This window comes from Taeniopygia guttata, chromosome 37 (assembly GCF_048771995.1).
Source record: "Taeniopygia guttata chromosome 37, bTaeGut7.mat, whole genome shotgun sequence".
Lineage (NCBI taxonomy): Eukaryota > Metazoa > Chordata > Aves > Passeriformes > Estrildidae > Taeniopygia > Taeniopygia guttata.
The window spans coordinates 2,979,702-3,007,546 of NC_133062.1; the positions used below are offsets into that span (position 1 = coordinate 2,979,702).

Genomic DNA, 27,845 nt, shown 5'->3' on the forward strand with positions numbered 1-27,845 from the left:
AAAATGTGTGGGAAACTTTGGCAAAGGCAGCGGGTCTAGACAGCATTTGTCTGACTCATTCAAAGCCAGGGAAACCATTTTCAACATGTTTAGTAGGTGTGCCAGTGAAGGAATGGCCAATTCCAAAAGGCATCCCTCCAGAGGTTCTGAAAACTTTTTCGGATCCTGTGGAAGGATGGCAAGTTTGGACACAGTACCTTCCTGTGGCTCACTTGGAACCTCCAGAATTGGACATTTTTGGATCAACAAAAATGAAATGGTGCATCGAATTTAATTCATCAGGAGTGGCAAAGACAGATAATCATACAATAGATGTCACTCCGAATCAGCCTTTTTATAAAAATGCATCATCTTGGTGCGATCACACAAAAATGACAAGCAAACCATCCCTTCAACACCCAGCCACTTTACCGAAGGGAATGTTTTTCATTTGCGGGGACAGAATTTGGCCTGCTATCCCTGCAAAAATCAAGGGCGGTCCATGCAGCATCGGGGAACTCTCATTGTTAACACCTGATTTGAAAACTTTACAAAAGCAGACACACAGGGAAAAAAGATCCCTTGAACAATATAGTCCAAATTGTGATGATGATGTTTCTACCTGGAACAAGGCTCAGAGAATTGCAATAGCAATTTTCTCACCCCAAACAGCATCAGGGGTGGCCTTGACACAATTGGATCATATAGCATGTTGGTTGAGCAAACACAGTCGTGCCATTTCGTTTGCACTGAGTGACATGTTAACAGACATCAACGGTGCAAGGCAAGCAGTGCTTCAAAACAGGGCGGCAATTGATTATTTGCTGCTGACACATGGGCACGGATGTGAGGAATTTGAGGGGATGTGCTGCATGAACTTGTCCGATCATTCAAAATCTATTCATGAAAATATAAAACAAATACAAAATAGTATTAGCAAATTGAACAGAGTTACAGGGTCCTGGTGGGATGATTTGTTTAACTTTTTTGATCTCTCACCATTGTGGAAAGAACTTTTGAAAATAGCATTTTATATTCTTATAGGGCTTGTAGTTCTTCTGCTTGTTCTACCATGCATTTTCGTGTGTATTCGAAAGGCCTTGAACAACATGGTAAAGCGGGTGTTTCTGGTTCAAACAGAGAGGGGAGATGTCGGAACTCAAAATGTCCCTCAGACATTTTTAGAGGTTCCAGGCCTTGGTCAGAAGCATTTTAGACCCTGGCAAGCAGCAGAAAACAGCTGTGATTTTGAGTTTGAATCATGGAATGAATTACCAACTTTGAGGGTGGAACAAGCAGTCACAGAGGGTTAGATGGTATAGTAAAAGTAGTCACAAATTAGAGGGTAAAATTTTTTAGTATTGTACAGGGGGGTTTTAATACCTGTACAGGGGGGTGTTACTTTGTACAGGGGGGTCAGGAGTTCTAAGATGGAGGAAAGTGGGCCTGATCCTATTCTTCCTCCTTCTTCTTCCTTACCTCCATGTTCTTGGTGATGCTGGCATTCACAGATTGGTTTAGAGTAGAAAAGCACATTGTAACATAGACAGTAGGTATTGGGGAAAATCTATAAACATATAGTACGTAATATATCATATAAAAGATAGTAGCAGCTTTGGGCGGGGAGAGAGACGACGGAGACACCGGACAGTGAGGGTGTCAGGAGTGTGTGTGTTTCTGCCTGGGCCGCTGAACAAGGCAGCCGCAGCGGGCGAGGACAATCTTTTAGATAGCTAGCAATAAACTACCTTGAGACCGAACAACAAGAGGCTGCGGAGTTTTTCTTTGGAAGCACGGGTTGGAGGAGAGACTTTACCACCACACGAGAGCCCCGAATCAATCCCGGGGTTCTCACACTTTGGGGTTTTCTTCTGACTTTGACTCCTGGAAAGGTTTGTGCAATCTCCTCTCAGGCCCTGAGGTTCCAGGGCTCAGCTCCAAATGCACCATGAGGCTCATTAGTATCAAGCAAGTCCTGACAAACCACGGCTCTGCCTTGATCACCCTCTGCTCTCCTGCAGTTCATCAGGAAGTTTCTGTAGTGGTTTTGGTTTGCCAATTTCAGATTTCTCAGCCAATGCATTAATTAGTGTGGTGGGTTCAGTTTTGGCTAATTACCAGCGCACTAACTAGAATATACTTACTCATTTCCTGCTGTGAGGTAGGATTAGGAGAAAGGCAAAGTAGGCTCAAACTTTAAGAGTATAAGGAAAAGTTTGTTAAAAGGAACAAAAGAAAGAGTAATAAGGATCAGAACAAAACTTTCAGAACACCTCCCCTCTCCATACAACCTTTTCATACATACTGATTATATAAAAAGACAAACAAAAAAATGTTCAGTCAGTTTACCACCTCTGGAATAGTCCTTCTTTAGTTCACTTAGGGAGAGGAGTCTCTGTTTCTTGCTATGGAGACTTCTCCATAAGAAAACAGTTATCTTGTGGGTCTCAATTTCCACAAAGAGCAGCTGCCTGGAAAAATCTGCAATTACGAAGGCACTCACATTTTTTCACAGCTTTTCCCACGGCTGTGTTAATGGGCCATGTCAGCTTATGAGTTATTAGTTCAAGATGAGCTGTTTAAGAGCAACGGTTCTCTTCATCTATTTCTGAAATCATCTTCATCTCTGCAAAAAGAGGTCTTCATCTCTCCCTGGTGCACAGGGTCTAATCACTCTGCTCTCTTTCTCTGTTCAAACTTCTTCTCATAGGACCACAGCAGTTGCAATATTTGCTTACTTTAGCATGGAGGCCTTTGCTGAAAACAACAATCTCCCCATACTTTTCAATGCCTTATAGGGAAAAAGAGAGTCTGATGTATCAATTACATCCTTCTCCGTAGCTTTACCAGAGGATTTCAGCCCCAAGATCAAGGCATCTCCTCATCCCTCCCATCTGGGACTCAACTTCCGCTTCACTGACCTCAGTGTGTTTTTGTTGCTCCTCTGTGTGCCTGCCCTGTGTCCTTTTCTCTCACTGGAGGGAGGATGGCAGCACTGGCAGAGTCAATATCTGCCCGGGGCTGCAGATGGTTCCGTGAGCCCGGCCGGGCTCGGTCATTGCGGCCGGAGCTGTTTTCCCATGGAGGTTTCTGCAGCGGCTGCGCTGGGGCTGTGTCAGGCTGGGCCGCGCTGGGGCAGGGCCAGGATCTCAGCAGCCAGGCCAGAGCCCAGCAGCAGCACGGCCGGGGCCGATGGCTTCTCCTCCCCTGCCCGCTGGCTGCGGGCGAAGCCCAAGGGCGGCAGAGCCTCGGCCGAGCCGGCCCGGCCCGGGGCTGCTCCTGGGGCCCGGCGGATCCCGGCTGGGCCCGGGCTGGCGGCGGGGCAGGGCTCGGCAGCGGCCAGATGTCAGCACCCGCAGCCACGGCCCGGCCTCGGCCCCGCGGCCTCCCCTGCCCTGCCCGGCAGCCGATGGGGCCTGGCGGCTCCCTGGGAAGGGGCCCGGCCCCACGGCAGGAGCCGCCCGGCCCCACGGCCGAGACGGGGCTGGGCCGGCCTTGGCACCTCTTTGGGGCCAGAGGGGAGAGAGACCCAGCCAGGCTTTCTCATCTTCAGCTTGTGTCTGCACAGAGGCGTCTGCAGTTTGCTTAGTGGTTTAACAGATTGTCAGCTCTCAGAGAAAATTACTGATTGGTTTTTTGTCAGACACAGAGGAAACTGCTAGCAGCTTCTCTCAGGACATCACTTCTGTGATGCAAAACCACCACAGCAGCACAGAGCACAGAGCTCCTTTGTCCATATGTAGTGGCCATGTGCCCGAGGCCTCAAAACCCCACCTTGGGAGATCTCTGGGCTCTCTCCAAGGTATTTTCAAATGAAAACATTCAGCTCAGAGTCTAAGAAAATCACCAGAGCAAAGGGCCAGCCTGACCTGTCTGTCCTGGCTACTTTTGTCTGGGGGCAATCCTTGGATATATGGAATTTGGGAGGCCAAATTCTAATTTTGGCCATGGTCCCCAGAAATGAAGACCAGTTCTTTTCCATAGGAAAGAAGGAACAGAGCCCCAGTGCTTCAGGGGCAGATGAGAGGTGACCACCAGAGGCAAAGGCCAGGCAGAGCTGGCAGGTTTTTTTCTGGCAGATACTCTTGCACACAGGAAATTTTTTAGGCGGAGTATCAGTTTTGGCAATAGGCATCTGAAAAGATGGACAGTTCTTTTCCATAGCAAGGAAAGCACGGAGCCCCAGTGGTCCAGGAGCTGATGAGAGGCAGCCCTTGGCATTCCAACATCAGCCAGACCTGCCAGATGGCCCCTGGGAGGCCAAGCCAGCCAGAGCTGGTCCATGTTCCCTCGGTTCCATGAGGCCCCACAGTGTCCCAATGGTCCCTTGCTTCCAGGAGGCCCTGAGGTGTCACAATGCCCCCTTGGTGACACCAGGCCCTGAAGGGTCGGAATGGTCTCCATGGTTCCATCAGGCCCCACAGAGTCATAATGGTCTCTGGGTCCATGAAGCCCCGCGGTGTCACCATGGCGCCTTGGTTCCATGGGCTCCAGTGGTGCCACAATGATCCCCTTGGTTCCATGAGGTGCCCACAGTGTCACAGTGATCTCCATGGGAAGGAAAGAACCGAGCCCCAGGGTGGCAGAGGCCAAGGCCAGCCAGGCTTGTCTGGGAGCAACCGTTGGATATAGGGAATTTTAGAGGTGGAATCCCACTTTCAGACATGGACATCTGGGGAGAAGGACGGTCCTTTTCCATAGGAAGAAAAGCACGGAACACCGGTGTTTCAGGGGCAGATAAATGGCGGCCACCAGAGGCCTAAGGCAGCCAGACCTCTCTGTCCTGGTAGCTTTTGTCTGAAAACAACCCTTGGATATAGGGAATCTGGGAGGTGGAATCCCAGTTTCTGCCATTTCTCCGTACATAAGGTTGGTTTTTTGTATAAGAAGGAAAGCACAGAGGGCAAGTGTTTCTAAGGGAGAGGAGAGGAGAGGAGAGGAGAGGAGAGGAGAGGAGAGGAGAGGAGAGGAGAGGAGAGGAGAGGAGAGGAGAGGAGAGGAGAGGAGAGGAGAGGAGAGGAGAGGAGAGGAGAGGAGAGGAGAGGAGAGGAGAGGAGAGGAGAGGAGAGGAGAGGAGAGGAGAGGAGAGGAGAGGAGAGGAGAGGAGAGGAGAGGAGAGGAGAGGAGAGGAGAGGAGAGGAGAGGAGAGGAGAGGAGAGGAGAGGAGAGGAGAGGAGAGGAGAGGAGAGGAGAGGAGAGGAGAGGAGAGGAGAGGAGAGGAGAGGAGAGGAGAGGAGAGGAGAGGAGAGGAGAGGAGAGGAGAGGAGAGGAGAGGAGAGGAGAGGAGAGGAGAGGAGAGGAGAGGAGAGGAGAGGAGAGGAGAGGAGAGGAGAGGAGAGGAGAGGAGAGGAGAGGAGAGGAGAGGAGAGGAGAGGAGAGGAGAGGAGAGGAGAGGAGAGGAGAGGAGAGGAGAGGAGAGGAGAGGAGAGGAGAGGAGAGGAGAGGAGAGGAGAGGAGAGGAGAGGAGAGGAGAGGAGAGGAGAGGAGAGGAGAGGAGAGGAGGAAGTGGCTCCTGTGAGGCCAAGCCAGCCAGGCCTGTTTCTCCTAGAAACTCTTGTCATGGAGTAATCCTTGGATATATGGAATTTGGGATGAAGAATGTCAGTTTTGACCACAGACACCTTGAGAAGAAAGAAGGTTCTTTTCCATTAGAAGGAAAGCACTGAGCCCCAGTATTTCAAAAGCTGATGAGAAGGAGCCCCCAAGAGGCCAAAGGCAGTCAGACGTGTCTGTCCTGGCAGCTTTCACTTGGGAGCAATCCTTCGATGTACTGAGTTTTGGAGGTGGAATCCCAGTTTTAGCCATGGGTGCCTGGACAGGAAGAAGAGTTCTTTTCATTAGGAAGGAAAGGACAGAGCCCCAGTGTTTCAGAGGAACATGAGTGCCAGACCTCAGGAAGCCAAGGCCAGCCAGACTTCTGATTCCTGGCATCATTTTTCTGGGAGCTATCTTTGTATATAGGGAATTTGGGAGGGAGATCCCAAATTTTGGCCATGGGTGCCTGGTTGAGATGGATGCTTTTTAAGCAAGAAAAGCACACGGACTCAGTGTCTAAAAGGCAGATGAGAGGTGGCCCCTAGGTGGCCATAGGCCCCTGGAGAAGAAGGACAATTCTCTCCCATAGGATGACAAAGCAAAGAGTCAATTGTGACCCTGGGGTCCCACGTAACCAAGGGGCCATGGTGACACAGCAGGGCCACGTGGATCCAGTGGTCCATTGTGACACTGTGGATCCAAGGAGACCATGGAGACACCCCCAGAACCTCATGGAACCAAGGAGTCCATGGTGACCCAGCGGGGCTGCATGGAGCCAATGGTCCATGGTGACACTGCCCATCCAAGGAGGCCATTTGGACACTGCAGAAGCTCATGGAGTGAGGTGGCCATTGTGACACTGAAGAACTTCATGACACCAAATATCCATGGGGACACAGCAGGGCATCATGGAACCCAGGAACCGCTGTTGGCAGTGCGGAAACTCCTGGAACCAGGGGCTGTTGTGGCACTGCAGCACCAACACAGCTGCTGCACCTTGTCCCCTGCCCTGCACAGCTCCTTGGGAGGCACGGCAGGAGCAGCACCCTGGGAGCCTCAGGATTGCCACTCTGGGATCCGTGGCACACACTCCCAGGGGCTGGAATTCCAGTTCCCAGCCAGGAAAAGATGTTCCTGCCCTTGAAGGCAAAGCTCTTATGGAAGAGCCAAAAGCCAAGTGCAGCAGTATCCTACAGTGACATTTCACTGCCAGCCTTCATAACTTCACCCATGGTTGTTGTAGCTCCTGCACTGGGAATTAAATCAGGACAGGGTCTTTGGTGGGAGCTGCCCTGGGTCAAGGGCGGCACTGAGAGAGAAACAGAGCAGGCAAAGAGAGGCAAGAGAGAAAGGAGGTGTTTTGGTTTGGAATGACAGGTGTCTGCTAAGGGAGGCAGGAGCCTCTCCTGAAATGGAAAAATGTAGACTCTTTCTTTCTGAATTGTTATAAATTTGAAATTAAGCGGGGGGGGCTCTCAGGTAAAAATATGGGAGCAGGAATAACAGCTTTTTATTAGAGAAGAAAATGAAAATATGAACCAAAACAACACTGAGAGAGCCAGAATACAACCTGACACTCTGTTGGACAGGGTGTTGGCCGCAGTCCAATTGGAATTGTGGCTGCAGTCCTCCTGGAGTGTCAGGTGTGGTTCTGTTGGAGAAGTGATCCTCTAGAAAAGGGTGTCTTCTTCTGAAGAGGAAGAGGCAGCCCAGAAAAAGCTGTGTTGGTGGGCCAGAATCTCAAGATTAGATGCAGGTAGGAATGCTTGGCTCCTCTTTCTGGGCGGAGCATCTCACAATGGGATGTTACAGTTCTTATCAGTCATGCTGTGACATTCAATAGCCCATTATCAGCAGATGTCTGCCCTGAGGGAGGATTGATTGTGGAAGAGATAAGGAAAAACTGCCCACTTAACACAGGACAACTGCCAAACAGATGGGAAATAGAACACATCTTACTTTTCAGTCTGGAACAGGAGGTCACAAACAAAATCAGCTGAGAAGGCGGCACTCTGAAAAGCAAACCAGAACTGACAGAAAATGAATGGGACAGAAATCAATAATTCTGATAGTTTTATTAATTATCAAAATAAATCACACCCACCCAGCCCCATACAATCCTGATCCCAAAACCTCAATTTTGGATCTTCTCTCAATCTCCTTCCAACCCCATCTAACCCTGCAGGCGGAGGAATTGAGTAGTTTTGGCATGGGACTGAGGTGGGAAACAGCCACTTTGAGGTGGGATTGAGCAATTTTGAGGTAAGATTGAGGTGTTTCCAGTGGCATTGAGTAATTTTGAGGTGACAGAGCAATCCACCTTGGCTTTTGGAGTGCAAAGATATGGAGAATACTCCCATATATTGCCCAAGAACCCACAAATCCTCCAGAATATGTTCCCAAACCATAAATTCCACCTCAAATACCTCTTAAATGGTGGGACATTTGACATCTCTGGTCAATACTCTTTTTAGATGTTTTTCAGGCGTTTTTAAGTGATAAAGACAAATCAGAAGAAAATTAGGGCCAAACCAAACCCAGATACCCCTTGAGCATCCCCTGAGCACTGGACAAAACAAACTTGGCAGAAATCAAACTTAACCCTCCATAAAATGCCTTGAGGAAGATTTGCTCTTCCCACAAGTCACTTGTGATGGAAACACAAACAAATCCCAAACATGAATAAACTGAAAATAGAAGCAATTCTGTGGCAAATCCAAATTTCATCAGTTCCAGCACAGCTCCAGCTCAGCTGCCGGCAGGTTCCGATAAAAGGAAAGTGGAAATTTGGCCCAATACAGATTAATAAAGGGAAGGGAAAGGTCTGTGTAGATGTCACAAGGTGACAGGGACAAAGAAAATAATGATTCTCATATTTGGCAAAGTCCCCAGACCTGTGAATTCGGGAGTTACTTGGGAATTTATCTGCCTGAACTGGGCTTCTTGTAGGAATTTACTGGCCTTGAGTTCCTCACATTGGGGTGAATGATCCTTGTCAGTCTTGCTAGTATCATTTGTTCCCTTTTCTCCAGTTATTTAGAAAAATTTTTCAAGGAAGGACAAGAAAATACTTTCTTTACACTGGCCACCCACAACAGCCATTTTCCTCATAAGTTCTCCCAAAAGTCACTCAGAGGAAGCTGCATCCAAGTTCCTCCAGAAAGAGGCAGAACCTTCGCAGAGGAAAGACCCATGCTGTTGTCAAAGGCACTTGGGGTCAGACAGCAGTGCCCTGAACTCACTGTGCCAAAATAATGTCGCAATCTGGTTAATAAAATTGTTAGAGAGATGCCTCTGCCCCAGTGAAGGTGCTAAGGAGACCAAATCCAAAGTGGATTTTATTGAACAGTAAATGTGAGGTAGAGAGAGAGATTGAAAAAAAGAGAAAAGTGGGGAGAGCAAGGGAGTGACGGGAAAAGAGATCTCCCCCTGGGGCAGGGCAAGGGTGACATTGTCCCCTGTGTGCGTGTCCTTCCCAGGGTGGGGGTTTTACACCGGAGCCAGTTTGGGTAAGGGGGGTGGTGTTCACCCCCCACCCCGAGCAGGGATGGCCTCACTGTTTCAGGTTACAGTGTCAGATGTAACCAAAAGTGTTTTCAGTCACCATCTCCATAAACTGTTATCAACAGGTGGGGCAGTGTTCTTTATCTCTTCCATGGCTCAGCCCTGATAACGCCCTCCAGGGGCCATCTTCTGTTAATGGGCCATTGAGTGTCACTGCAGGGCTGATAAAATTACATCATCCCATTGTGGGATGCTCCGCCCAGGGGGAGGAACGAAGCATTCCTACCTGGATATAATCTCACCCTTGCAACACCATGACCACCTTGCCTACTGCATTCCCAGAGGACAAGAGCTCCATAACCACCAGTGGACCTTCAGAGGAAGACCAGACCCTTCTACAGGATCACTGCTTTGACAGAATCACGTTCATCACTCCAGCCGGACTGCAGCCACCATTTCATCAGACTGCTACCACCACCCTGACCATCGGGGTGTGAGGTTATATCCTGACTCTGTCAGATTAAGCCAGTGTTTCTGTATCATTGCTTTGATCTTAATTTTCTTACTCAAATTTGATTCTGGCTTAGATTCTCCCCCTGGTTTGCCTTCCAACCAGGACAAAACTGAATGTGCTCATCCCTTGTTTTCCTCCCAAAACAGAATTTCCCATACCCAAATCTTCACGAAATGGAGGAGGAGGCTGTGAGGAAGAGGAAGGCGCCCTGGGACATCCAGGCAGGTGAGGATGAAGTCAGTGCCCCTTTCCCCCTCTCTCCTGTTCCATCTCCTGGCCCAGCACAGCCCCCGGCTGCAGGACAGCCCCGCTGCCGACGCTCTGCTGATGGGGATGCACTGGGGGGATCTCCTTACCCTTCCTTGTGGCACGGAGGCAAATCCCACCCTCTCCTTGTCCTTCCTACCCCAGAGCAGGAGCTGAGGATGGAGACCAGGAAGGACAAATCCCTGCAGCAGAACCTCATGGAAGAGGCCGTTTTGAGCAACTCCACAGCGCAAGAATCCAACAGGGAGGAAAAGCCCCGGAGATCCCACACAAGGAGGGGCTGCAAACCCAGCCCAGGGTGCTCTGAGGAGGAAAGGCCCACTCTGGGTCAGGAAGGTGGGCAGAGCTTCAGCCAGAGCTCAGACCTGGTGGTCCCCGAGAAGCTTCACGATGGGGAGAAGCCCTACAAGTGCTTGGAGTGTGGGAAGAGCTTCAGGCATAGCAACAGTCTGAAACAACATCAGATGATCCACACTGGGGAATGGCCCTACGAGTGTGGGGAGTGTGGGAAGAGCTTCAGGCAGAGCAACGATCTGAAACGACACCAGACTATCCACACTGGGGAATGGCCCTACGAGTGTGGGGAGTGTGGGAAGGGCTTCAGCTGCAGCTCCCACCTCATCATCCACCAACGCATCCACACAGGAGAGAGGCCCTTCCGCTGCCCTGACTGTGGGAAGGGCTTCAAGCAAAACTCCCACCTTGTCAGGCACCGGCGCATCCACACTGAGGAGAGGCCCTTCCTCTGCCCCGACTGTGGCAAGGTCTTCAAGCGCAACTTCACTCTTGTCACCCACCGGCGCATCCACACTGGGGAGAGGCCTTACATGTGCCCCACATGTGGGAAGGGGTTTCACTCCAGCTACAATCTCCTCCTGCATGAGCGGGTCCACACCGAGGAGAGGCCCTTCCTCTGCTCTGACTGTGGGAAAGGCTTCAAGCAAAACTCCACCCTTGTAACGCACCGGCACATCCACACCGGGGAGAGGCCCTACGAGTGTCCCCAGTGTGGGAAGGGGTTTCACACCAGCTACAGTCTCCTCCTGCATGAGCGGGTCCACACCGAGGAGAGGCCCTTCCTCTGCTCTGACTGTGGGAAAGGCTTCAAGCAAAACTCGCACCTCATCAGGCACCGGCGCATCCACACTGGGGAGAGGCCCTACGAGTGTCCCCAGTGTGGGAAGAGCTTCACCCGGAGCTCTCACCTGACCCAACACCAACGGAGCCACCGGTGACGGAAGCCCTGTGAGTGCCCCAACTGCAGGAGGAGCTTCGTGCACCGCTCCAGCTTCACCCCCCATTGAAGAACCCACATTGGGAAGAGCCCTGGTGATCCCTGTTACCTGTGACCCATGCTGGGAAGACACCTGTACCTTCTCCTGCCCCTGCCAATGACCTGATGTTGGATTGAAGAACATGAGGGTCTGGCTATGGCCCTGTCACTACATTCACTCCCACCTCAGGTCATTGCCAGGGGCAGGAAAGGGACTCTCTCTCTCTCTCTCTCCCTGAGAAGGTTGTCCTTTCCAGGCAGAAGGAGACATGTGGCCAGGAAGATACAATTGATGGTGATGTAATTTCCCCTGTAAATAGTTTTTCTTATCCCTTCTGTTGTCAATAGTTTTTCTGTTCCTGTTTGTTCCTCACCTCGTTGCTGTTCCCAGTAAATTGTTCTTATCCCAGCCTGGGATCTTTCCATTTTTTTCCTTCAGTGGAAGGTGGGAGGGCAACGAGCACCAGCAGGGTTTTAGCAGGAGCAGGAAATTGGGGAATTCCATTCCTGAATCCCGGCCTGTGGATACCGAGCATCCCAGCTGGTGCCAGCCCTGGTGGCCATGGCAGCAGCCTTGGGAGCGGGTCCCTGGCTGGGGCTGAGGGAACCTCTTCACTCTGGTGCCCAGGGACAGGAGTGGAGGGAGCGGCTGCAGCTGAGTCAGGGCAGGCTTAGGTTGGATCTCAGGAAAAGGTTTTTGCCCAGAGGCTGCTGGGGCACTGCCCAGGCTCCCCAGGGAAGGGCCACAGCTCCAGGGCTCTCTGAGCTCCAGCAGTGTTTGGACAGCACTGCCAGGCCCAGGCTGGCAGTGTTGGGGTGTCCTGTGCAGGGCCAGCAGCTGGACTCGAGGATCCTGATGGGTCCCTCCCAGCTCAGCCACTTCTGTGGTTCTGGGATCCCATGACCCTGGGGATGGGACTGGAAATGGTTGCCATGGAAACGGGCTCTGGCTGTAGGCCTGAGCTGGTGTCCATGGCAACCACCCCTGGCATGGGGTCTCCATGGAGCTGCCCAGGGACTGACCATAGCAACAGGGGCTGGGGAAGGTTGCCATGGAAACTGACCATAGCAACAGGGGGCTGGTGCTGGTTGCCATGGAAACTGACCATAGCAACAGGGGGCTGGTGCTGGTTGCCATGGAAACTGACCATAGCAACAGGGGCTGGTGATGGTTGCCATGGAAACTGACCATAGCAATGGGTCCTGATGAGGTTTGCTGTGGTAATCCAGGGCATCCGTCTGGCTGCCCTGGAAGGCCTGGGACCCTGGCAAGGGGGTCAGGAACCCCCCTGTACAGAGCCCCCAGAGACACTGCCTGTGATCTCTGTCCATGGAAGAGAGTTTTCAATCTTACAGGATTAATTACAAGCTCTGAATGTTTGATATGAGTAATAATTAGTGTGACACGGGTGCAAAAGTAGAATTTTAGTATTCTAGCTAAGGGGTTCAAAGGAGGCAAGATGGAGGAAATCGTGTGTGTCCTGTCCTTTTTCGTCTTCTTCATGCCTTCCATGTTTCACTGTAGTGTTGGCATTTTTCTGTTGGTTTAGACTGGGGACACATTGTTCAGGTGGTAGGTATTGGCACATTATTGTAAATATAGCACAGGTAGTTTCTGGTATATAATGTTTGTAACTTCCACTGAGGGGCAGAGCCCTGCACGCTGCCCCGCAAGAAAGGCCTACTTCAGGTCAGACAGAACATGTTATAGATAAGCAAGAATAAACAACCTTGAAAACCAGCACAGATGAATTATGGCTTCTTCTTTGGCAGCGGGGCTCAAAGACAGCGAATTTCTGCAATTTTGGGATCATTTAAATACCACAGATTCTGACATAAATGGCATCCCTGGCTGGGCTTGGACCACCAACCTTTCAGTTAAGAGCCGACAGTTTGCATATTAAGGTTCAGATATTTTGACAGGTCCTTAGAGGGGTTTCATGGGGACTTTCTAAGTGTCCCCAGGCTGCCAAAGAGCTGGGATGTCACTGGCACTCACAGGGGCTCCTGTCATGGGCAGACTGGGAGCTTAAGGCAAAGTTTATTAGAGAAGCTCCTGTCAGGTCAGGAGGCACAGAAAGGACCCCCAATAGCCCCTATAGATCCCCAAATACCTCCAAGGACCGCCAGCCTTTCTAAGCCTCTTTTTGTGAGAGGAGCCTTGGAGCAGCAGGTTCCAATCCCTACCCCTGACATTTCAAGAGCTCGTATGTAAACAATTATAAAGGCCGAGCTGCTTCTTCTGTCCTGGGGTGAGCCTCTGCTCGTGAGAACAGCCACTAAACTGGGACCTTATTTACACCTGCCCCACTAAAAGAGAGACCTATCCCTGTCTGCTCTGGTGTCCAGGATCCTGAGCTGGGCTCTCCCTGCCCTGCTTGGAGCCCCTCACCCCCTGCCTGCCGAGACATCCTGCCAGCCCAGCTGACTGCTTTTTGCCAGTCCTGCTGGGGCACCGAGCTGACTGCTTTCTGAGAGTCCTGCTGGGGCACCGGAGCCGGCTGCCCCGGGGTTTGTGAAGCAAAGCCTCTCTCCAGCCCTTCCCCCTTCGGACAAAGCCGCCATGGCCCCGCGCTGCCGAGCCCGGCCGGAGCGCCCCCTGCAGCCGCGTGGGGGTCAGCGCACCTGCCCTGCCCCCGGGAGCCACAGCGCCCCTGCTGGCTGTGCCCGGAACTGCACCGCAGGGAAAGCGCCACGGCCCAAAGGCCGGGACTGGGCTCTGCTCTGTTTGCTGCTCGTGCCGCAGCTGCTGCTGCTTGTTTGCTTTGTTATACACACTAGGAAAGAGCTGACATTCCTATTCCCATATCTTTGCCTGCCTGAGAGCCCCTTGATTTCATGATTCTAATAATTTGGAGGGAGGGGGTTTACATTCTCCATTCCACAGGAGGCTTTTTGCTGCCTTCCCTAGCAGACACCTGTCTTGTAAACCAAGACCAGTTTTGGCACCCGATGTGCAGCCTGAGGGCATTGAGAGAAACAGGGTGAAATAAGAATAACAATTCTTGAGTAACATAATTTTTTGTTGTTGTTGTTGCACTGGATATAGAAACCTTGTTAGGTGTCACCATGTGGTCTAGCTTACCCTGGTTTGGGTGGCACATGGTTGTGGCTACATTTTTCCCATCCTATAACTATGGCAAATCTGGCTGATAATCAATTTGTTTGATGGGTTAATATGGTGAGGAATTTATGGATTTTTAATTTCCTCTGGACGGTGGGCACACAGATTCGAGGCTACCACACACTAACTGTATGTGTTTGGAATTACTTTAATAATGGTACCTACCATGAGGAAATGACACCAGGGAAGTTTTCTCCCAACTCCTCAGCCAGCTCTTTGGGTCTACAGTGGTTGGTGTTCCTGCTATGCCTGTTAAGCCTATTCTGTTCAGCATTCAGAGGTAAGGGAAGATTGACTTAGATAACTATCGTAGCAGGGCGTCCCCAGACTGTAATAATTAGCACTGACTCCATGATTCCAGAAGGCTGATCAATCCCTTTATTACATTATCCTATACTATACTGCTAAGAAACACTCATCGCTCTTGTAGACAGTCCGATACAGACAGACCAGACTGGTTAATTGAAATCCAAACACCATCACCATTGGCCAATTTAGAAATCACCCTTTGATAAACAAATCTCCATAACACATTCCACATGTGCACAACAACAGGTGCAGCAAGTGAAGGTAAGAATTGTTTCTCATTCTTTTCTCTGAGCTTTCTCACAGCTTCTCACAGCTTCCCAGGAAAATCCTGGGAGAGCTCTCTCTCTGCTCAGAGGATATGTGATTACCACAGGTCAGTTGTGACAATGCAGGTCCAAGGACACCACGGTGACACTACGGAACCTCATGGAACCAAGGGGCCATTGTGACACTCTGCTGCCTCATGGAATCAAGGAGACCATTGTGAACTCAGAGACCCCAAGGAACCAAGGGTCCATGGTGACCTTGTGCAGCCGCAGTGTCACAGAGGAGCCGTTGTGACACAGCGAGGGCACACGGAGCCCAGGGGCCATTGCGACACATCAGGGCTCTGTGGAACCACGAAGCCATTGTGACATTGCAAGGCCTCATGGAAGCACGGGGCCATTGTGGCACTGCAGAAGCAAGGGGAACATTGTGACACTTCAGGGCCTCATGGAACCAAGGAGATCCTTGTGACACTGTGGGGTCCTGTCCAAGATTAAAAATAGAAGGTTTTCCTATTTACCATCTGAGTAGGAGTTGCTTTGGGGCAGTTTTCCTTATCTGCTGTTAATAGCCCCATCAATGCCTTGCCACATGACTCAGAGATAACACCGCCCAGGAGCAGGTGATTAAGGACACACCTCGTGACTCATAATGACCCATTGTAAGATGCTCTGCCCAGGGGGGAGGACCTAGGCATTCCAACCTGGATAAAACTGGAGATTTCTAGACAGAGGGTCAGCCTTTTCATGGGTTCTCCGAGAAGACACAACAACTACATCTTCCATCCCAAGAGGACTGCAGCTACTCCAATTTGGACTGCTACCAGCACACTGGCCAGGTTGTATTCTGACTTTGTCAGTAGTTTTTCCCTTTGTATTATTGCATGGTTTTTTTGTCCTTTCCCCCTTTTCCCAATAAATTGTATTTCTGACTTGGCGTCTCTCACTGGTTTTGCTTTCAAACCAGAACAGGTCCCATGGAACTAAGGGAACATGGAACAGGTCTGGTTGGCTGGGCCTCCTGGGGACCACCTGACCACCTTGGCATGTCAAGGGCTGCTTCTCCTCTGCCCCTGAAGCCCTGGGGCTCTGGGCTTTCCTTCCTATGGGAGAGAACTGTCCTTCTCCTCCAGGGTTCCATGGCCAAAATTGGGATTCCTCCTCCAAAACTCCGTACATCCAAGGAATGTTCCCAAGTGAAATCTGCCAGGACAGACATGTCTGGCTGCCCTTGGCCTCTTGAGAGATGCATCTCATCTGCTTTTGAAACACTGGGGCTTGGTGCTTTCCTTCCAATGTAAAAAGTTGTCCTTCTCAAGGTGACCGTGGTCAAAATTGACATTCCTCCTCCCAAATTCCATGTATCCAAGAATTCCTCCATTACAAAACCTGCCAGGAAGAACAGGTCTGGTTGGCTGAGCCTCCCAGGAGCCACCTCTTTCTTCTTCTGCCTTTGAAACACATGGTCTCTGTGCTTTCCTTCCTATGGAAAAGAACTGTCCTTCTTATCTACACAGAAATGGCCAAAATTGGGGTTCCACCTCCCAAATTCCCTATATCCAAGTGTTGCTTTCAGACAAAAGCTACCAGGGCAAAGAGGTCTGGCTGGCGTAGACCTCTGATGGCAGCCTTTCATCTGCCCCTCAAACACCGGTGATCTGTGTTTTCCTTCCTTTGGAAAAAAAACCATCATTCAACTCCGGGTGTCCATGTCTGAAAGTGGGATTCCACCTCTAAAATTCCCTATATCCAATGGTTGGTCCCAACCAAAATCTCCCAGTACCATCAAGCCTGGCTGGCCTTGGCCTCTGGTGGCTGCCCCTGCCACACTGGGGTTTGGTTCTTTCCTTCCCATGGAGATCACTGTGACACTGTGGGCACCTCATGGAGCCAAGGGGATCATTGTGGCACCACTGGAGCCCATGGAACCAAGGGGCCATGGTGACACCATGGGGCTTCATGGACCCAGAGACCATTATGACTCTGTGGGGCCTGATGGAACCATGGAGACCATTCCGACTCTTCAGGGCCTGGTGTTACCAAGGGGGCATTGTGACACCTCAGGGCCTCCTGGAAGCCAGGCACCATTGGGACACTGTGGGGCCCCATGGAAGCGAGGGAACATGGAATAGGTCTGGCTGGCTTGGCCTGCCAGGGACCACCTGACAGGTCTGGCTGATCTTGGGATGTCAATGCCTGCCTCTCATCAGCTCCTGGAGCACTGGGGCTCCGTGCTCTCCTTTGTATGGAAAAAAACCATCTGTCTTTTCTGATGCCCCTTGCCAAAACTGACACTCTGCCTAAAAAATTTCCTATATTCAAGGGTATCTCTAAGAACAGAATCTGCCAGCTCTGGCTGGCCTTGTCCTCTGGTGGTAACCTCTCATTTGCCCCTAAAACAGTGGGGCTCTGTTCCTTCATTCCTATGGAAAAGAACTGGTCTTCATGTCCAGGAACCATGGCCAAAATTAGAATTGGCCACTGAGCCCAACCGGGCTCACGGAACCATCTGCAGCCCCGGGCAGATATTGACTCTTCCAGTGCTGCCATCCTCCCTCCAGTGAGAGAAAAGGACACAGGGCAGGCACACAGAAGACACCGAGGTCAGTGAAGAGGAAGTTGAGTCCCAGATGGGAGGGATGAGGAGATGCCTTGATCTTGGGGCTGAAATCCTCTGGTAAAGCTATGGAGAAGGATGTCATTGATACATCAGACTCTCTTTTTCCCCATAAGCCATTGAAAAGTATGGGGAGATGACTTGTTTCAGCAAAGGCCTCCATGTAAAAGTAAGCAAATGTTGAAGTAGCTGAGATCCTATGAGAAGTTTGAACAGAGAAAGAGAGCAGAGTGATGAGACCCTGTGCCCTCAGGGAGAGAAGAAGACCTCTGTTCCCAGAGATGATTTCAGAAGCAGTTGAAGAGAACCTCTGGTCTTGAACAGCTCATCTTTAAACTAATACCCCAGAAGTTGACATGGCACATGACACACAGCTGTGGGAAAAGCTGTGAAAAAATGGCAGGGATTTCACTATTTCACTTTTTCCGAGTGGCTGCTATTCATGGAACTTGAGAGCCACAAGAGAACTGTTTCCTTATGGAGAAGTCTCCATAGCAAGTAAAAGAGACTCCTCTCCCTAAGTGAAGTGAAGAAGGACTATTCTAGAGGTGGTAAACTGGCTGAAAATTTTAGGTTTTGTCTCCTTAGGTTGTCAATAAGGAAGAAAAAGTTGTAGCAAGAAGAAGAGTGTTCTGAAAGTTTTGTGCTGATTCTTATTACTCTTTCTTTTAGTTACTGCCAATAAACTTTTCTATATGCTGTTTTAAAGTTTTGATCCCACTTTCCCTTTCTCCTTATCCTACCTCACAGCAGGAAATGAGTAAGTATATTCTAGTGAGTGCACTGGTAATTAGACAGCACTGAACCCACCACACTAATTGATGCATTGCCCAAGAAATCTCAAAATGGTGAACCAAAACCACTACAGAAACTTCCTGATGAACTGCACGAGAGCAGAGAAAAATCAAGGCAGAGCCATGGTTTGTCAGAACTTGTTGATCCTAATGAGCCCCGTGGTGCATTTGGAGTTGAGCCCTGGAACCACAGGGCCTGAGAGGAGATTGCACAAATCTTTCCAGGAGTTAAAGTCAAGAGCGAACACCCAAAATGTCTCAATGCATTAATAGATCCCACTGAGATCCATCCCCAACAAAGGCTCCTTATGGACTCTTTGGAGGAGAGAACTGGAGACCAGGATAGCACAAAGACCTCTCAGAGACTCAAAACAGCACAAAAACCTCTCAGTGTGGAAAGGAAAATCCAAAGTACGTGAAAAAAGTTGAGTATCTAAAAGTATAAATGAGCTCCACTGAGTGTCAGTACAAAGCTCTCAAGGGACTCATTAAAGCAGATAATTGGGGCCATGATTGCACAAACATTTCACAGAGTCTGTATCAAAAGGCAAACACCAAGTACCTTAAAAGAACTGAAGTACCTTGAAGCATTAATGAGCCTAACTGAGTGTTGTTACAGACAAAGCCTCTCCAGGGACTAATTACAGCAGATAATTGGAGGCCAGGATTGCAGAAACCTCTCAGAGACTCCAAGGTAAAAGCAAAAGCCAAAGTCCTTTGAAAAACCTGCATTCCCTGGGAGCATGAAGGAGCCCCCAGGGCCATTCCTGACCAAGGCTCCCCAGGGACTCCTTCCAGCAGATCCTTGAGGCCACTGGGATGTGGGCTAGGGGGGGATGCTGAGGGCAGGACCAGGGGGTGACAGTGCCCAGCCTGGCTGGGGCTGTGCCAGGAGGCCCCAGGGCCTCAGGACAGGGTGTCTCCTCACAGTCCTTGGTGGCACAGACCCTGCTGTGCCCCAGGGCACCAAGACTTGGCTTCTCTTTGTCCCCACCTGTCATCAGTGCCTCCAGTTCTCTGCTCTGCCTGGGGCCTGGGGACACTTTCTCAGTCGTGTCCCTCAGTGGGACCCATTAAAAGTCCAAGAAACTTTGGAGTTGGATTCTGACTTGGAGTTCTGGAGAGGTTTCTGCAGCTCCCTCTCAGGGCCTGATGTTCAGGGCCTGAGCACAAAGCCCCAGAGGGTCATTAAAGTCCTTGTGCTGTGTCTGTGCTGCTGAGCTGGGCCGGGCTCCTGGCACAGAGGGTGATCCTGGTAACCAAGCAGAGCTTCAAAAGCACATTTCTCTTGCTGAGCAGCTCTTCTCCCAGCCCAGCAGGGCTGGGGCACTGCCTGCAGCCAGCCCGGGCACAGCACAGAGGCACAGAGAGCTTCAATCAGTCAGGGCTGGGAAGGGCTGAGAAGTGCCTGGGGCAGAATCACTGCCAGCCCTTGGCACAGGAACCTCTGGCTGCAGGACAATGCAGCTGCAGCTCCTGGAGAGATCTCCTAAAGCTGGAACATCCCAATGCCCACAGACCCTGTGAGTGCATTCTCTGCTCATCTCCTGTGCAGAGCAGCCAGGGGAGCCCAGGGCTGTCCTGCAGAGCAGGGTCCTGCAGCCCAGGGCGCTGTGCTGGGCCAGGACTCTGCTGCCTGCCAGGGACAGCTCTCAGCCGGCCCTGGAGCTGCTCCCAGCGCTGGCCAGGAGCTGTGGGGGGAAGGAGCCACCCTGAGCAGGGCAGGTGCTGCTGCTGAGAGGGGCTGGGTGGGGCAGGGCTGCTCCCAGCTCCAGACCAGCCTGGGCACAGCTCCGGAGGGCAATTCCCAAAGAAGGTAAGCCTGGGATTGCTGTAAAGATCAGGAGCTTTCCTGAGATTGTTTTCAATTTCCTGCTTGGAGCTGGATGGGAAAGTTGGAGTGATGACATGAAGAATTTTGCTTTTTATACATTTTTCATATATCCGTAGGTTCATAAATTACTATTATGTAATTATAAATTTATAATCCTTACCTAACTCTATTAAACTCTTAATGAACTCTACTTAACTACTATTATATACTTTATGTAATTATAATCCTTAATTAACTCTAGTACATTTCCTTACCTTTCTCTTGGATTTTAGAACAATAACCTGTCTAAACACATTTTTTAAAGGCTATATAATCTTATTATCAGGGAAAGAACCCACAAGAAGACCATTTCGGTTTTTAAATGTGAGCAGTGATAAGAAAACCTGGGGCAAAAAAGCCCTTGGACCTACTCCAATGGATTGAGCCAGGGGTGTGTAACTGGGGCAACTGAATCTCCTATTGGGTGTCCCTGTTAAATATACTTAATTAACCTTAATGAATTGTTGAAATCATGGGCTGGGTGTGCCCCATTCCCCCTGGGACACCTGGAAGCTTCCAATAAAGGTCTGGTTTTTACTTTACTGTTCTAACACTGTTGCAAGGGGTTTTTTTCTCTTTTGATTATAGAAAACAGGGGGATGAGAGAAGCAGAACAGGAATTGTAATCCCGGAACGACAGAACATTCTGAGTTGAAAGGGCCACATGGGATCATCAAAGGAATGTTTGAACATTTACAGAGACTCGAGAACTGTGACTTTGGGTGGTCAGTCTCTCTGCTGCGAGCCTCCCAAAGGGCCTTCAGCCACTCCTCATCCCTGGACAGCAGCAGCATCACCTCTGCAGGGCCCAGCAGGGCTCTCCTGAGCTGCCCTTGCCCAGCTGCACACAGAGCCTGCCCCAGCCAGGGCCCTGCACACAGGCAGGTTTCTGTAGGGCCGGGCCGAGGGCACACAGGGTGGGATGGGCTCTGTGAGCGCTGGCAGGGACAAGGCACCTCTCAGGAGGGAATGTCCAGGCCCAGGGAGATGCTCAGGGAAGCAGAGGGGGCTGAACAGGGCAGTGCTGGGGGAACAAGCCCATCCAGCCCCTCACCTTCCCTCAGCCACAGGGAATCCTTTGTCTCTCACATCTCTCAGTGGCAAACTCTGAGTGCAGCAGGAATGCTGGGGATTTCTGACCTCAGAGAGACAGGAATGGTGTGTGGGTAGGAAAACAATTCCTAAAATCATCTCCTGCCATCTGTTTGCCTTAGAAGTGTGAGTGGAGATTATATCAAGTGAAGTACTGCACTTTTCTGCATTAGGAGTGATTCCTGTGACAAATCCTGAATATCCAGCCTGGTCCCTCTTCCACATGGCCACAAGCCCCGGGCAGCAGGGCAGGGATGGCTCGAGAGCCCCCACGCACAGAAATGGCTGCTCCTGGCACACTCAGCCTGCACAACTGGAGTTCATGCAGGGACCTGGGTGAAGGTTTTCCCAGAGCAGGAACATAGGTGGGTGAGTCCCAACGAGACAGTCTGCAGGGAATGGCCCAGATTTGGCTCCAAGCAGCCTTTCCTGACTTGTCCCTGTCCTTTCTCCATGAACAGGTGCCCATGTGCAGCCACAGCAAATGTCCAACAGCAGCTCCATCAGCCACTTCCTCCTGCTGGCACTGGCAGACACGCGGCAGCTGCAGCTCCTGCACTTCTGCCTCTTCCTGGGCATCTCCCTGGCTGCCCTCCTGGGCAACGGCCTCATCATCAGCGCCGTAGCCTGCGGCCACCACCTGCACACGCCCATGTTCTTCTTCCTGCTCAACCTGGCCCTCAGCGACCTGGGCTCCATCTGCACCACTGTCCCCAAAGCCATGCACAATTCCCTCTGGGACACCAGCACCATCTCCTACACAGGATGTGCTGCTCAGCTCTGTTTTTTTGCCTTTTTCATCACTGCAGAGTTTTCTCTTCTGACCATCATGTGCTACGACCGCTACGTGTCCATCTGCAAACCCCTGCACTACGGGACCCTCCTGGGCAGCAGAGCTTGTGCCCACATGGCAGCAGCTGCCTGGGCCAGTGCCTTTCTCAATGCTCTCATGCTCACGGCCAATACATTTTCCCTGCCCCTGTGCCATGGAAATGCCCTGGGCCAGTTCTTCTGTGAAATCCCACAGATCCTCATGATCTCCTGCTCCAAATCCTACCTCAGGAAATTTGGGCTCCTTCTTATTAGTGTGTGTTTAGCACTTGGTTGTTTTGTGTTCATAGTTTTCTCCTATGTGCAGATCTTCAGGGCTGTGCTGAGGATCCCCTCTGAGCAGGGACAGCACAAAGCCTTTTCCACCTGCCTCCCTCACCTGGCCGTGGTCTCTCTGTTTGTCAGCACTGGCCTATTTGCTCACATGAAGCCCTCCGCCATCTCCTCCCCATCCCTGGATCTGTCAGTGTCAGTTCTGTACTCGGTGGTGCCTCCAGCCCTGAACCCCCTCATCTACAGCCTGAGGAACAAGGAGCTCAAGGCTGCGATGTGGAGACTGTTGACTGGATGGTTTCAGAAACATTAAAATGATGGCCAGTTTCTGAAAATCACTTGTAATAAAAGTCATCTTTGATACTTCTTGTTGAATTAGTTGTTGGGAATTTTTTTTCCTTTGTTTTACTTTTTTTCATATTGTCCACAATAAATGTAATTTTTTAGCCATTTGTCATTTTGTCTCCACCTTCCCTGTTGCCATAGATTGTGTCAATGAGGGGCTGCACTCTCGGTGGCTTTAAAGGAACTAAAGGATCTCGCAGCAAAGTTTTCTGCAGAGATGCCCTTTTGTTGCCTTCTCTGGAGCTGCAGCAGCAATATCTGTGTGCAGAGCTGGGGCAGATCAGTGCTGGCACAGCAGCTCTGGTCCTGCTGGTCACACCATTCCTGATCCAGGCCAGGAGCCATTGGCCTTCTTGGCCACCTGGGCACACTGCTGGCTCATGTCCAGCCTGCTGTCCAGCAGTCCCTGCAGGTCCCTTTCTGCCTGGCTGCTGTCCAGCCACTCTGTCCCCAGCCTGTGGCGCTGCAGGGGTTGTTGTGGCCAAAGTGCAGAACCCGGCACTTGGGCTTGTTAAACCTCACCTTGTTGGGTTTGGGCCCTGTATCCAGCGTTTCCAGGGCCCTGTGCAGAGCCCTCCTACCCTCCAGCAGATCAACACTCACATCCAGCTTGGTGTCATCTGCAAAGATATCCTTGTTCCCAGGGTCTCCTCACTGTCACAAAGTCCCTTTGGTTACACCAGGCCCTGCACTGTCACACTGGTCTCCTTGGTTCCATGGGGCCCCAAAATGGGACAATGGACTCCTTGGTTCCATGGGGCTTCACAGTGTCACAATGTTCTCATTGGTGCCGCAGTTTCACAGTGGCCCCTTGGTTCCATGGGGCCCCAGGGTGTCACAAAGGCCCCATGGTCACATGAGGTCCCACACTGTCACAATGCTCTCTGTGGTTCCACAAGTCCCCTCAGTGTCACAATGGACTCCTTGTTTCCATGAGGCCACACAGTGTCACAACGGCCTTCCAGATTCCTTGAGGCCCCAGAGTGTCACAGTGGCCCCTTGGTTACACAAGGTCTTGCAGTGTCACAATGTCCCCTTGGTTCCATGAGGCCCTGCAGTGTCAGAACGGCCCCTTGGTTCCACTGGGCCCTGGACTCTCCCAAAGCTCTCCTTGGTTTTGCAGTGTCACAATGGTGAAACCCCTCGGTTCCACGAGGCCCCGCAGTGTCACCATGGCCTCTGTGGCTCCACCAGGACCCAGTGTCACGGGGACTCTGTTGCCTTCATGAGAGACTACGGCGACCTGGTTGCAAGAAGACAGCACGGCAGCCCGGCCTCGCCCGGGCTACTCGGGCTAACGACACACGCTGGCACCAATGTGGTGGACGGTCAAAAGCATTTATTATCTTATCTCATGGGTTTAAATAGTCTTGGGGGACTTTGCTACGTCAGAGGGGGGTTGTAGGGTCTCTAGGTTAGTCAGGAGTGGAAAACTACTGGGTTAGGTTTGGTTACATGCTCTGGGGTTAATAGATAACGTGAAGCAGGGAGAAGGGGGAAGGGTCTTTCTTTCCGTCACATCCCGAGATCTTCCGTTCGCCTGTCCCTATCTACCACATCTCCCCTCCCCTTATCATATATAAAATGAGGTAGTCGTAGATATAGGCACTGGAGTGAGGTACAAACTTGTAACTTGGTAAGGAAAGGGTGGTTTGGTAAATCTGGGTAATTTTCGCAAGGTGAGTCTCGAAGGCTTTTGTGACTGACTGTGTTCGCAGTTTTTGGTTTACAGCATTTGTTGGTGGCCTATGAACAAAATGTTCATCCGCTCTAGACGGGCCTGAACAAACGAGACTAGTTTGTTCAGCAGGCATGGTCCTATGGTAATAGCTAAAAGCAGTATTGCCAGTGGACCTACCAGGGCGGAAATTAAAGTGGTGAGCCAAGGTGATCGATTAAACCAGGATTCAAACCAGCTCTGTTGGGTTTCCCTGTCTCTCTTTCTCTGAGCCAGTCTATCTCGGAGGTCTGCCATGGAGTCTTTAACGACTCCCGTATGATCTGCATAAAAGCAGCACTCCTCTTTTAGGGCTGCACACAGTCCTCCTTGTTGCATGAACAAGAGGTCCAGTCCTCGTCTATTTTGTAAAACCACTTCTGAAAGCGAAGAGACTGATTTCTCTAGATAGGAGATGGATTTCTCAATCCTCTGCAGGTCTTCGTCGATGGTCATTTGCAGCTGAGAGAGTCCGTGCTGCTGGGTTGCGATGGCTGAGACACCCGTGGCCGTGCCAGCTGCTCCCAGGCCGAGCAGCATCGCGATGGTTATACCTGTGATCATTTCTCTTTTGTGGAGTCTGTCAGGTTCCTCGAGAAGGTGGTATATCTCTTCGTCTGAGTGGTACAGGACCCTAGGAACAATCAGAACTTGGACACAGAAATCGATAGAGTTATTAAATTTGGCAAGGAACACACAAGGACTCACTCCGGATCTCTGGCAAACCCACATCCCAGATGCGGATGGGACCACCTACTTATTGGTTTTTCTGTTGGGCTTGACAACTTTAGTGCAGAAGTTGCCTTTCTGCTTTGCTAAAGTTGCATTGCCAAAACATCTGCCCTGTCCTGTGATTTGACTCAGGGTGATTCCTCTGCGGGGAGTGTCCCATCTGCACTGGTGGGGGGCACTGGCTGTGGAGTAACTGAAGGGGGTGTCTAAAGCAATGCCTTCGTAGAAAGGGGGTTTAACATCATAGCAAAACTAACAGGGGTTAGTCAGGTTCGGTTTGGTTTCGTTTAGGGTTAGAAAGGTAGCTTCTAAACAGGTTGGCTATGTGGAACACGAAGGATGGGGTGTTTGCTGTGGTGACCTCTTTGAATACCTTGTCACTTGAAAGATGTTGCATGACCCACTTAAATGGCTGGTGAGGGTAGGGGCCTGGGTCGGCTTGCCCCCCGGCCACAAGCCCTAACAGCAAAATCGCACAGAGACACTGTGCATGTCTGGGTCTCACTGGTGTGGGACTCTCGGGTTTTGTCTGGCGGCTTGGTGGTCTGTCATCTCTCTCTGGAGCAGGGGTGTATGCGTCACGGGGACGGTCCACAAGCGTGTCCTGCAAACAAAACTCACAGCTTTTCCATTAGTTTCGTTCTGAAGGTCAGTTTTATTGGCAGCAGTGGGTGTGTGGCAGTGGCCCTTTCCTCCTGCAGCTTCAACAGGATCCCTTCAGGAGTGTTTGGGGTGGAGGCGCTGCGGCGGGCTGCCGTGCCGGCTGGGGGCAGCTCACTGCGATGTGACCTGCCTCACCACACTTGAAGCACGCCGTGGCACTGGTCAGGGTGCTTTTCCAAGCTTGGGACGGCCCTCCCACTCCGTTCACTGGGGGGACTTCTTTGCATTGCCAGTGTCGGGGCCACAGTGCTTGGGGAAACATCGGGCAGTCTGCTCTTGTGTCTGCTCAAAGCTGGAGCCCTATTACGTGGGGGTCCTGACTGCCATAAAGGCGGCATGTCCCCCACACCTTCGGGGGCTCCTTCCCTATTTTCATGGCCAGGGCAGCCCAGGGGTCCCATTCTGGGGCGTCCCCTGCTGACCCTGCGGCACAGGCGTTGCTTGCGGTGGTAGTGGGTACGAAGGTACCGCGGGCTGTGTTTGGAAACTCTGCAATTGTGTCGCTGGCCGGGGTATGAAGTATGAGGGCTCCCCGCCCCACTGGGGGTTGGCATAGATGGGTCGCCTTGTATTTGCAGTGGGAGGAGGCTGAGTGCGGCCCGCACGCCCCCTCCCTGTCCCGTTTCCCTGGGGCCGGGACCTGCATTCTTTAATGAGATGCCCTTTTCTCCCGCAGTCCCAACCATATATTTCTCCCCAGCTGGTAAACTGGGCTGTTTTGTATTGTGACCGCTTTTCGGTGCGGCTTAGAGCTTTACTCGGTTTTGTCTTAAATCGCGTTGGCTCCGTTTCCTCCGTCTCAGAGTCCCAGCCGGCTTCCGGCAGCTCTTCCGAGCTGGCGGAGCTGCTGCCGGGCTCCGAGTCGGAAGTCGAATGCCAGCGCATTTCCGGGCCTCGGTGCCTTTTTGTCCGGCTCCAAGCTCGCTCCTCCCCGCGGGGGTGGCGCCGCTCCCTCCCCCCAGGCTTGCCCTGCCTCCTGCAGGGGGAGGTCTCTCCCTTAAATGGTAGCGGCCTCAGGCGCAGCTGCCGATTGGCCCTGCGCTCTCTGTTGCTCTGCTCCTCTTTCTCCCGCGCACGTGCGTCCCTGAAACCGCGCGCCTCCCGGGTTTTCGCGCCGAGACCGCCCGCGCCCCGCCCCTCTCCTTGGCGGCCAGCGCCATTTTCAAAGGGGTGAGGTGGCGGCGTGGTTCGGATCTCCTCCTGAGCCGCGGTTTCTGTGACTCTGGCTTCCCTTGCCAGCCCCTGCCAGAAGCATTCCACGCGCTGCTGCACCTCCGGCAACGGGTCGCGGACCAGCGGCAGCGGGACGGACGGGGAAGCCGCGGTTTTTCGGGGGGCTTCCGCGGCAGGGACTGGGCTCTGATCCGGGGAAGGGGGTGACGCGCCGGGCCCCCCCGGGTCTCTGCTACCGGGCGGATCGTTCTCAGGGGCAGTTTGCGTTCCTGCTCCTACCCCTAGCTTGGGAGTAACCAATAAACAGGTACGCGCCGCGCTCCACATCTCCTGCTCTTCTATTGCTCTGCGCGGGGCTTTTTCTGCTTTGCCCCATGCTTTAAGGCTCTTGCCACTGCCTGAGGATTTCGTGTCCTCGGCCAGCGTGGCTGTGCATTTTTCCTATATTCCCGGATGTATAACATCCACTGGGCATTCAGTCGCCCCAAGCTCAAATAGCCTTGCTATAGCAAGATAAATGTCTTTGAGCTTACACTTGATACTCCATTGCTTATAAATCACACTTACGACCCTGGCGATGCTGTCCATGACGCTCGCGGGTCCTGGGACGTCTCCCTGCGCCAAGATACGGTCTGACCACTCCGGCCGCTGCTCCTGTCCAGGCGTATCCCGTTACCTGAGCGAATTTCTCTTCTTCCTGGGTTTCGGCACCAGATATGTTGCCTTTATGAAAGACAACGGCGACCTGGTTACAGGACGACAGCACGGCAGCCCGGCCTGTCCGGGCTACTCGGACTAACGACACATGCTGACACCAATGTGGTGGACGGTCAAAAGCATTTATTACCTTATCTCATGGGTTTAAATAGTTTTGGGGCACTTTGCTACATCAGAGGGGGGTTGGTAGGGTCTCTAGGTTAGTCGGGAATGGAAAACTACTGGGTTAGGTGTGGTTACATGCTCT

The 27,845-nt window shown here is 51.6% G+C and overlaps 2 protein-coding genes across 2 annotated transcripts in view; one reads left to right on the forward strand and one right to left on the reverse strand.

Moving 5' to 3' along the window:
- Positions 1–27,845, reverse strand: part of LOC101233471 (uncharacterized) — a 509,180-nt gene that overhangs the window by 354,033 nt on the left and 127,302 nt on the right. The gene's annotated exons all lie outside the window — the stretch shown is intronic.
- On the forward strand, positions 21,632–27,088 carry LOC140681512 (olfactory receptor 14I1-like). The gene is made up of 3 exons (XM_072921405.1): positions 21,632–22,536; positions 26,534–26,615; positions 26,948–27,088. The coding sequence occupies exons 1-3, from the start codon at positions 21,632–21,634 to the stop codon at positions 27,086–27,088; spliced, it is 1,128 nt and encodes a 375-aa protein (XP_072777506.1).

Coding starts and splice junctions, on each gene's coding strand:
- LOC140681512 (XM_072921405.1), top strand. CDS start 21,632: ATGTCCAACAGCAGCTCCATCAGCCACTTCCTCCTGCTGGCACTGGCA. Junction 22,537..26,533: donor AAGGCTGCGATGTGGAGACT/GTTGACTGGATG, acceptor GGCTTCCGGCAG/CTCTTCCGAGCTGGCGGAGC. Junction 26,616..26,947: donor CCGGGCCTCGGTGCCTTTTT/GTCCGGCTCCAA, acceptor TTCCCTTGCCAG/CCCCTGCCAGAAGCATTCCA.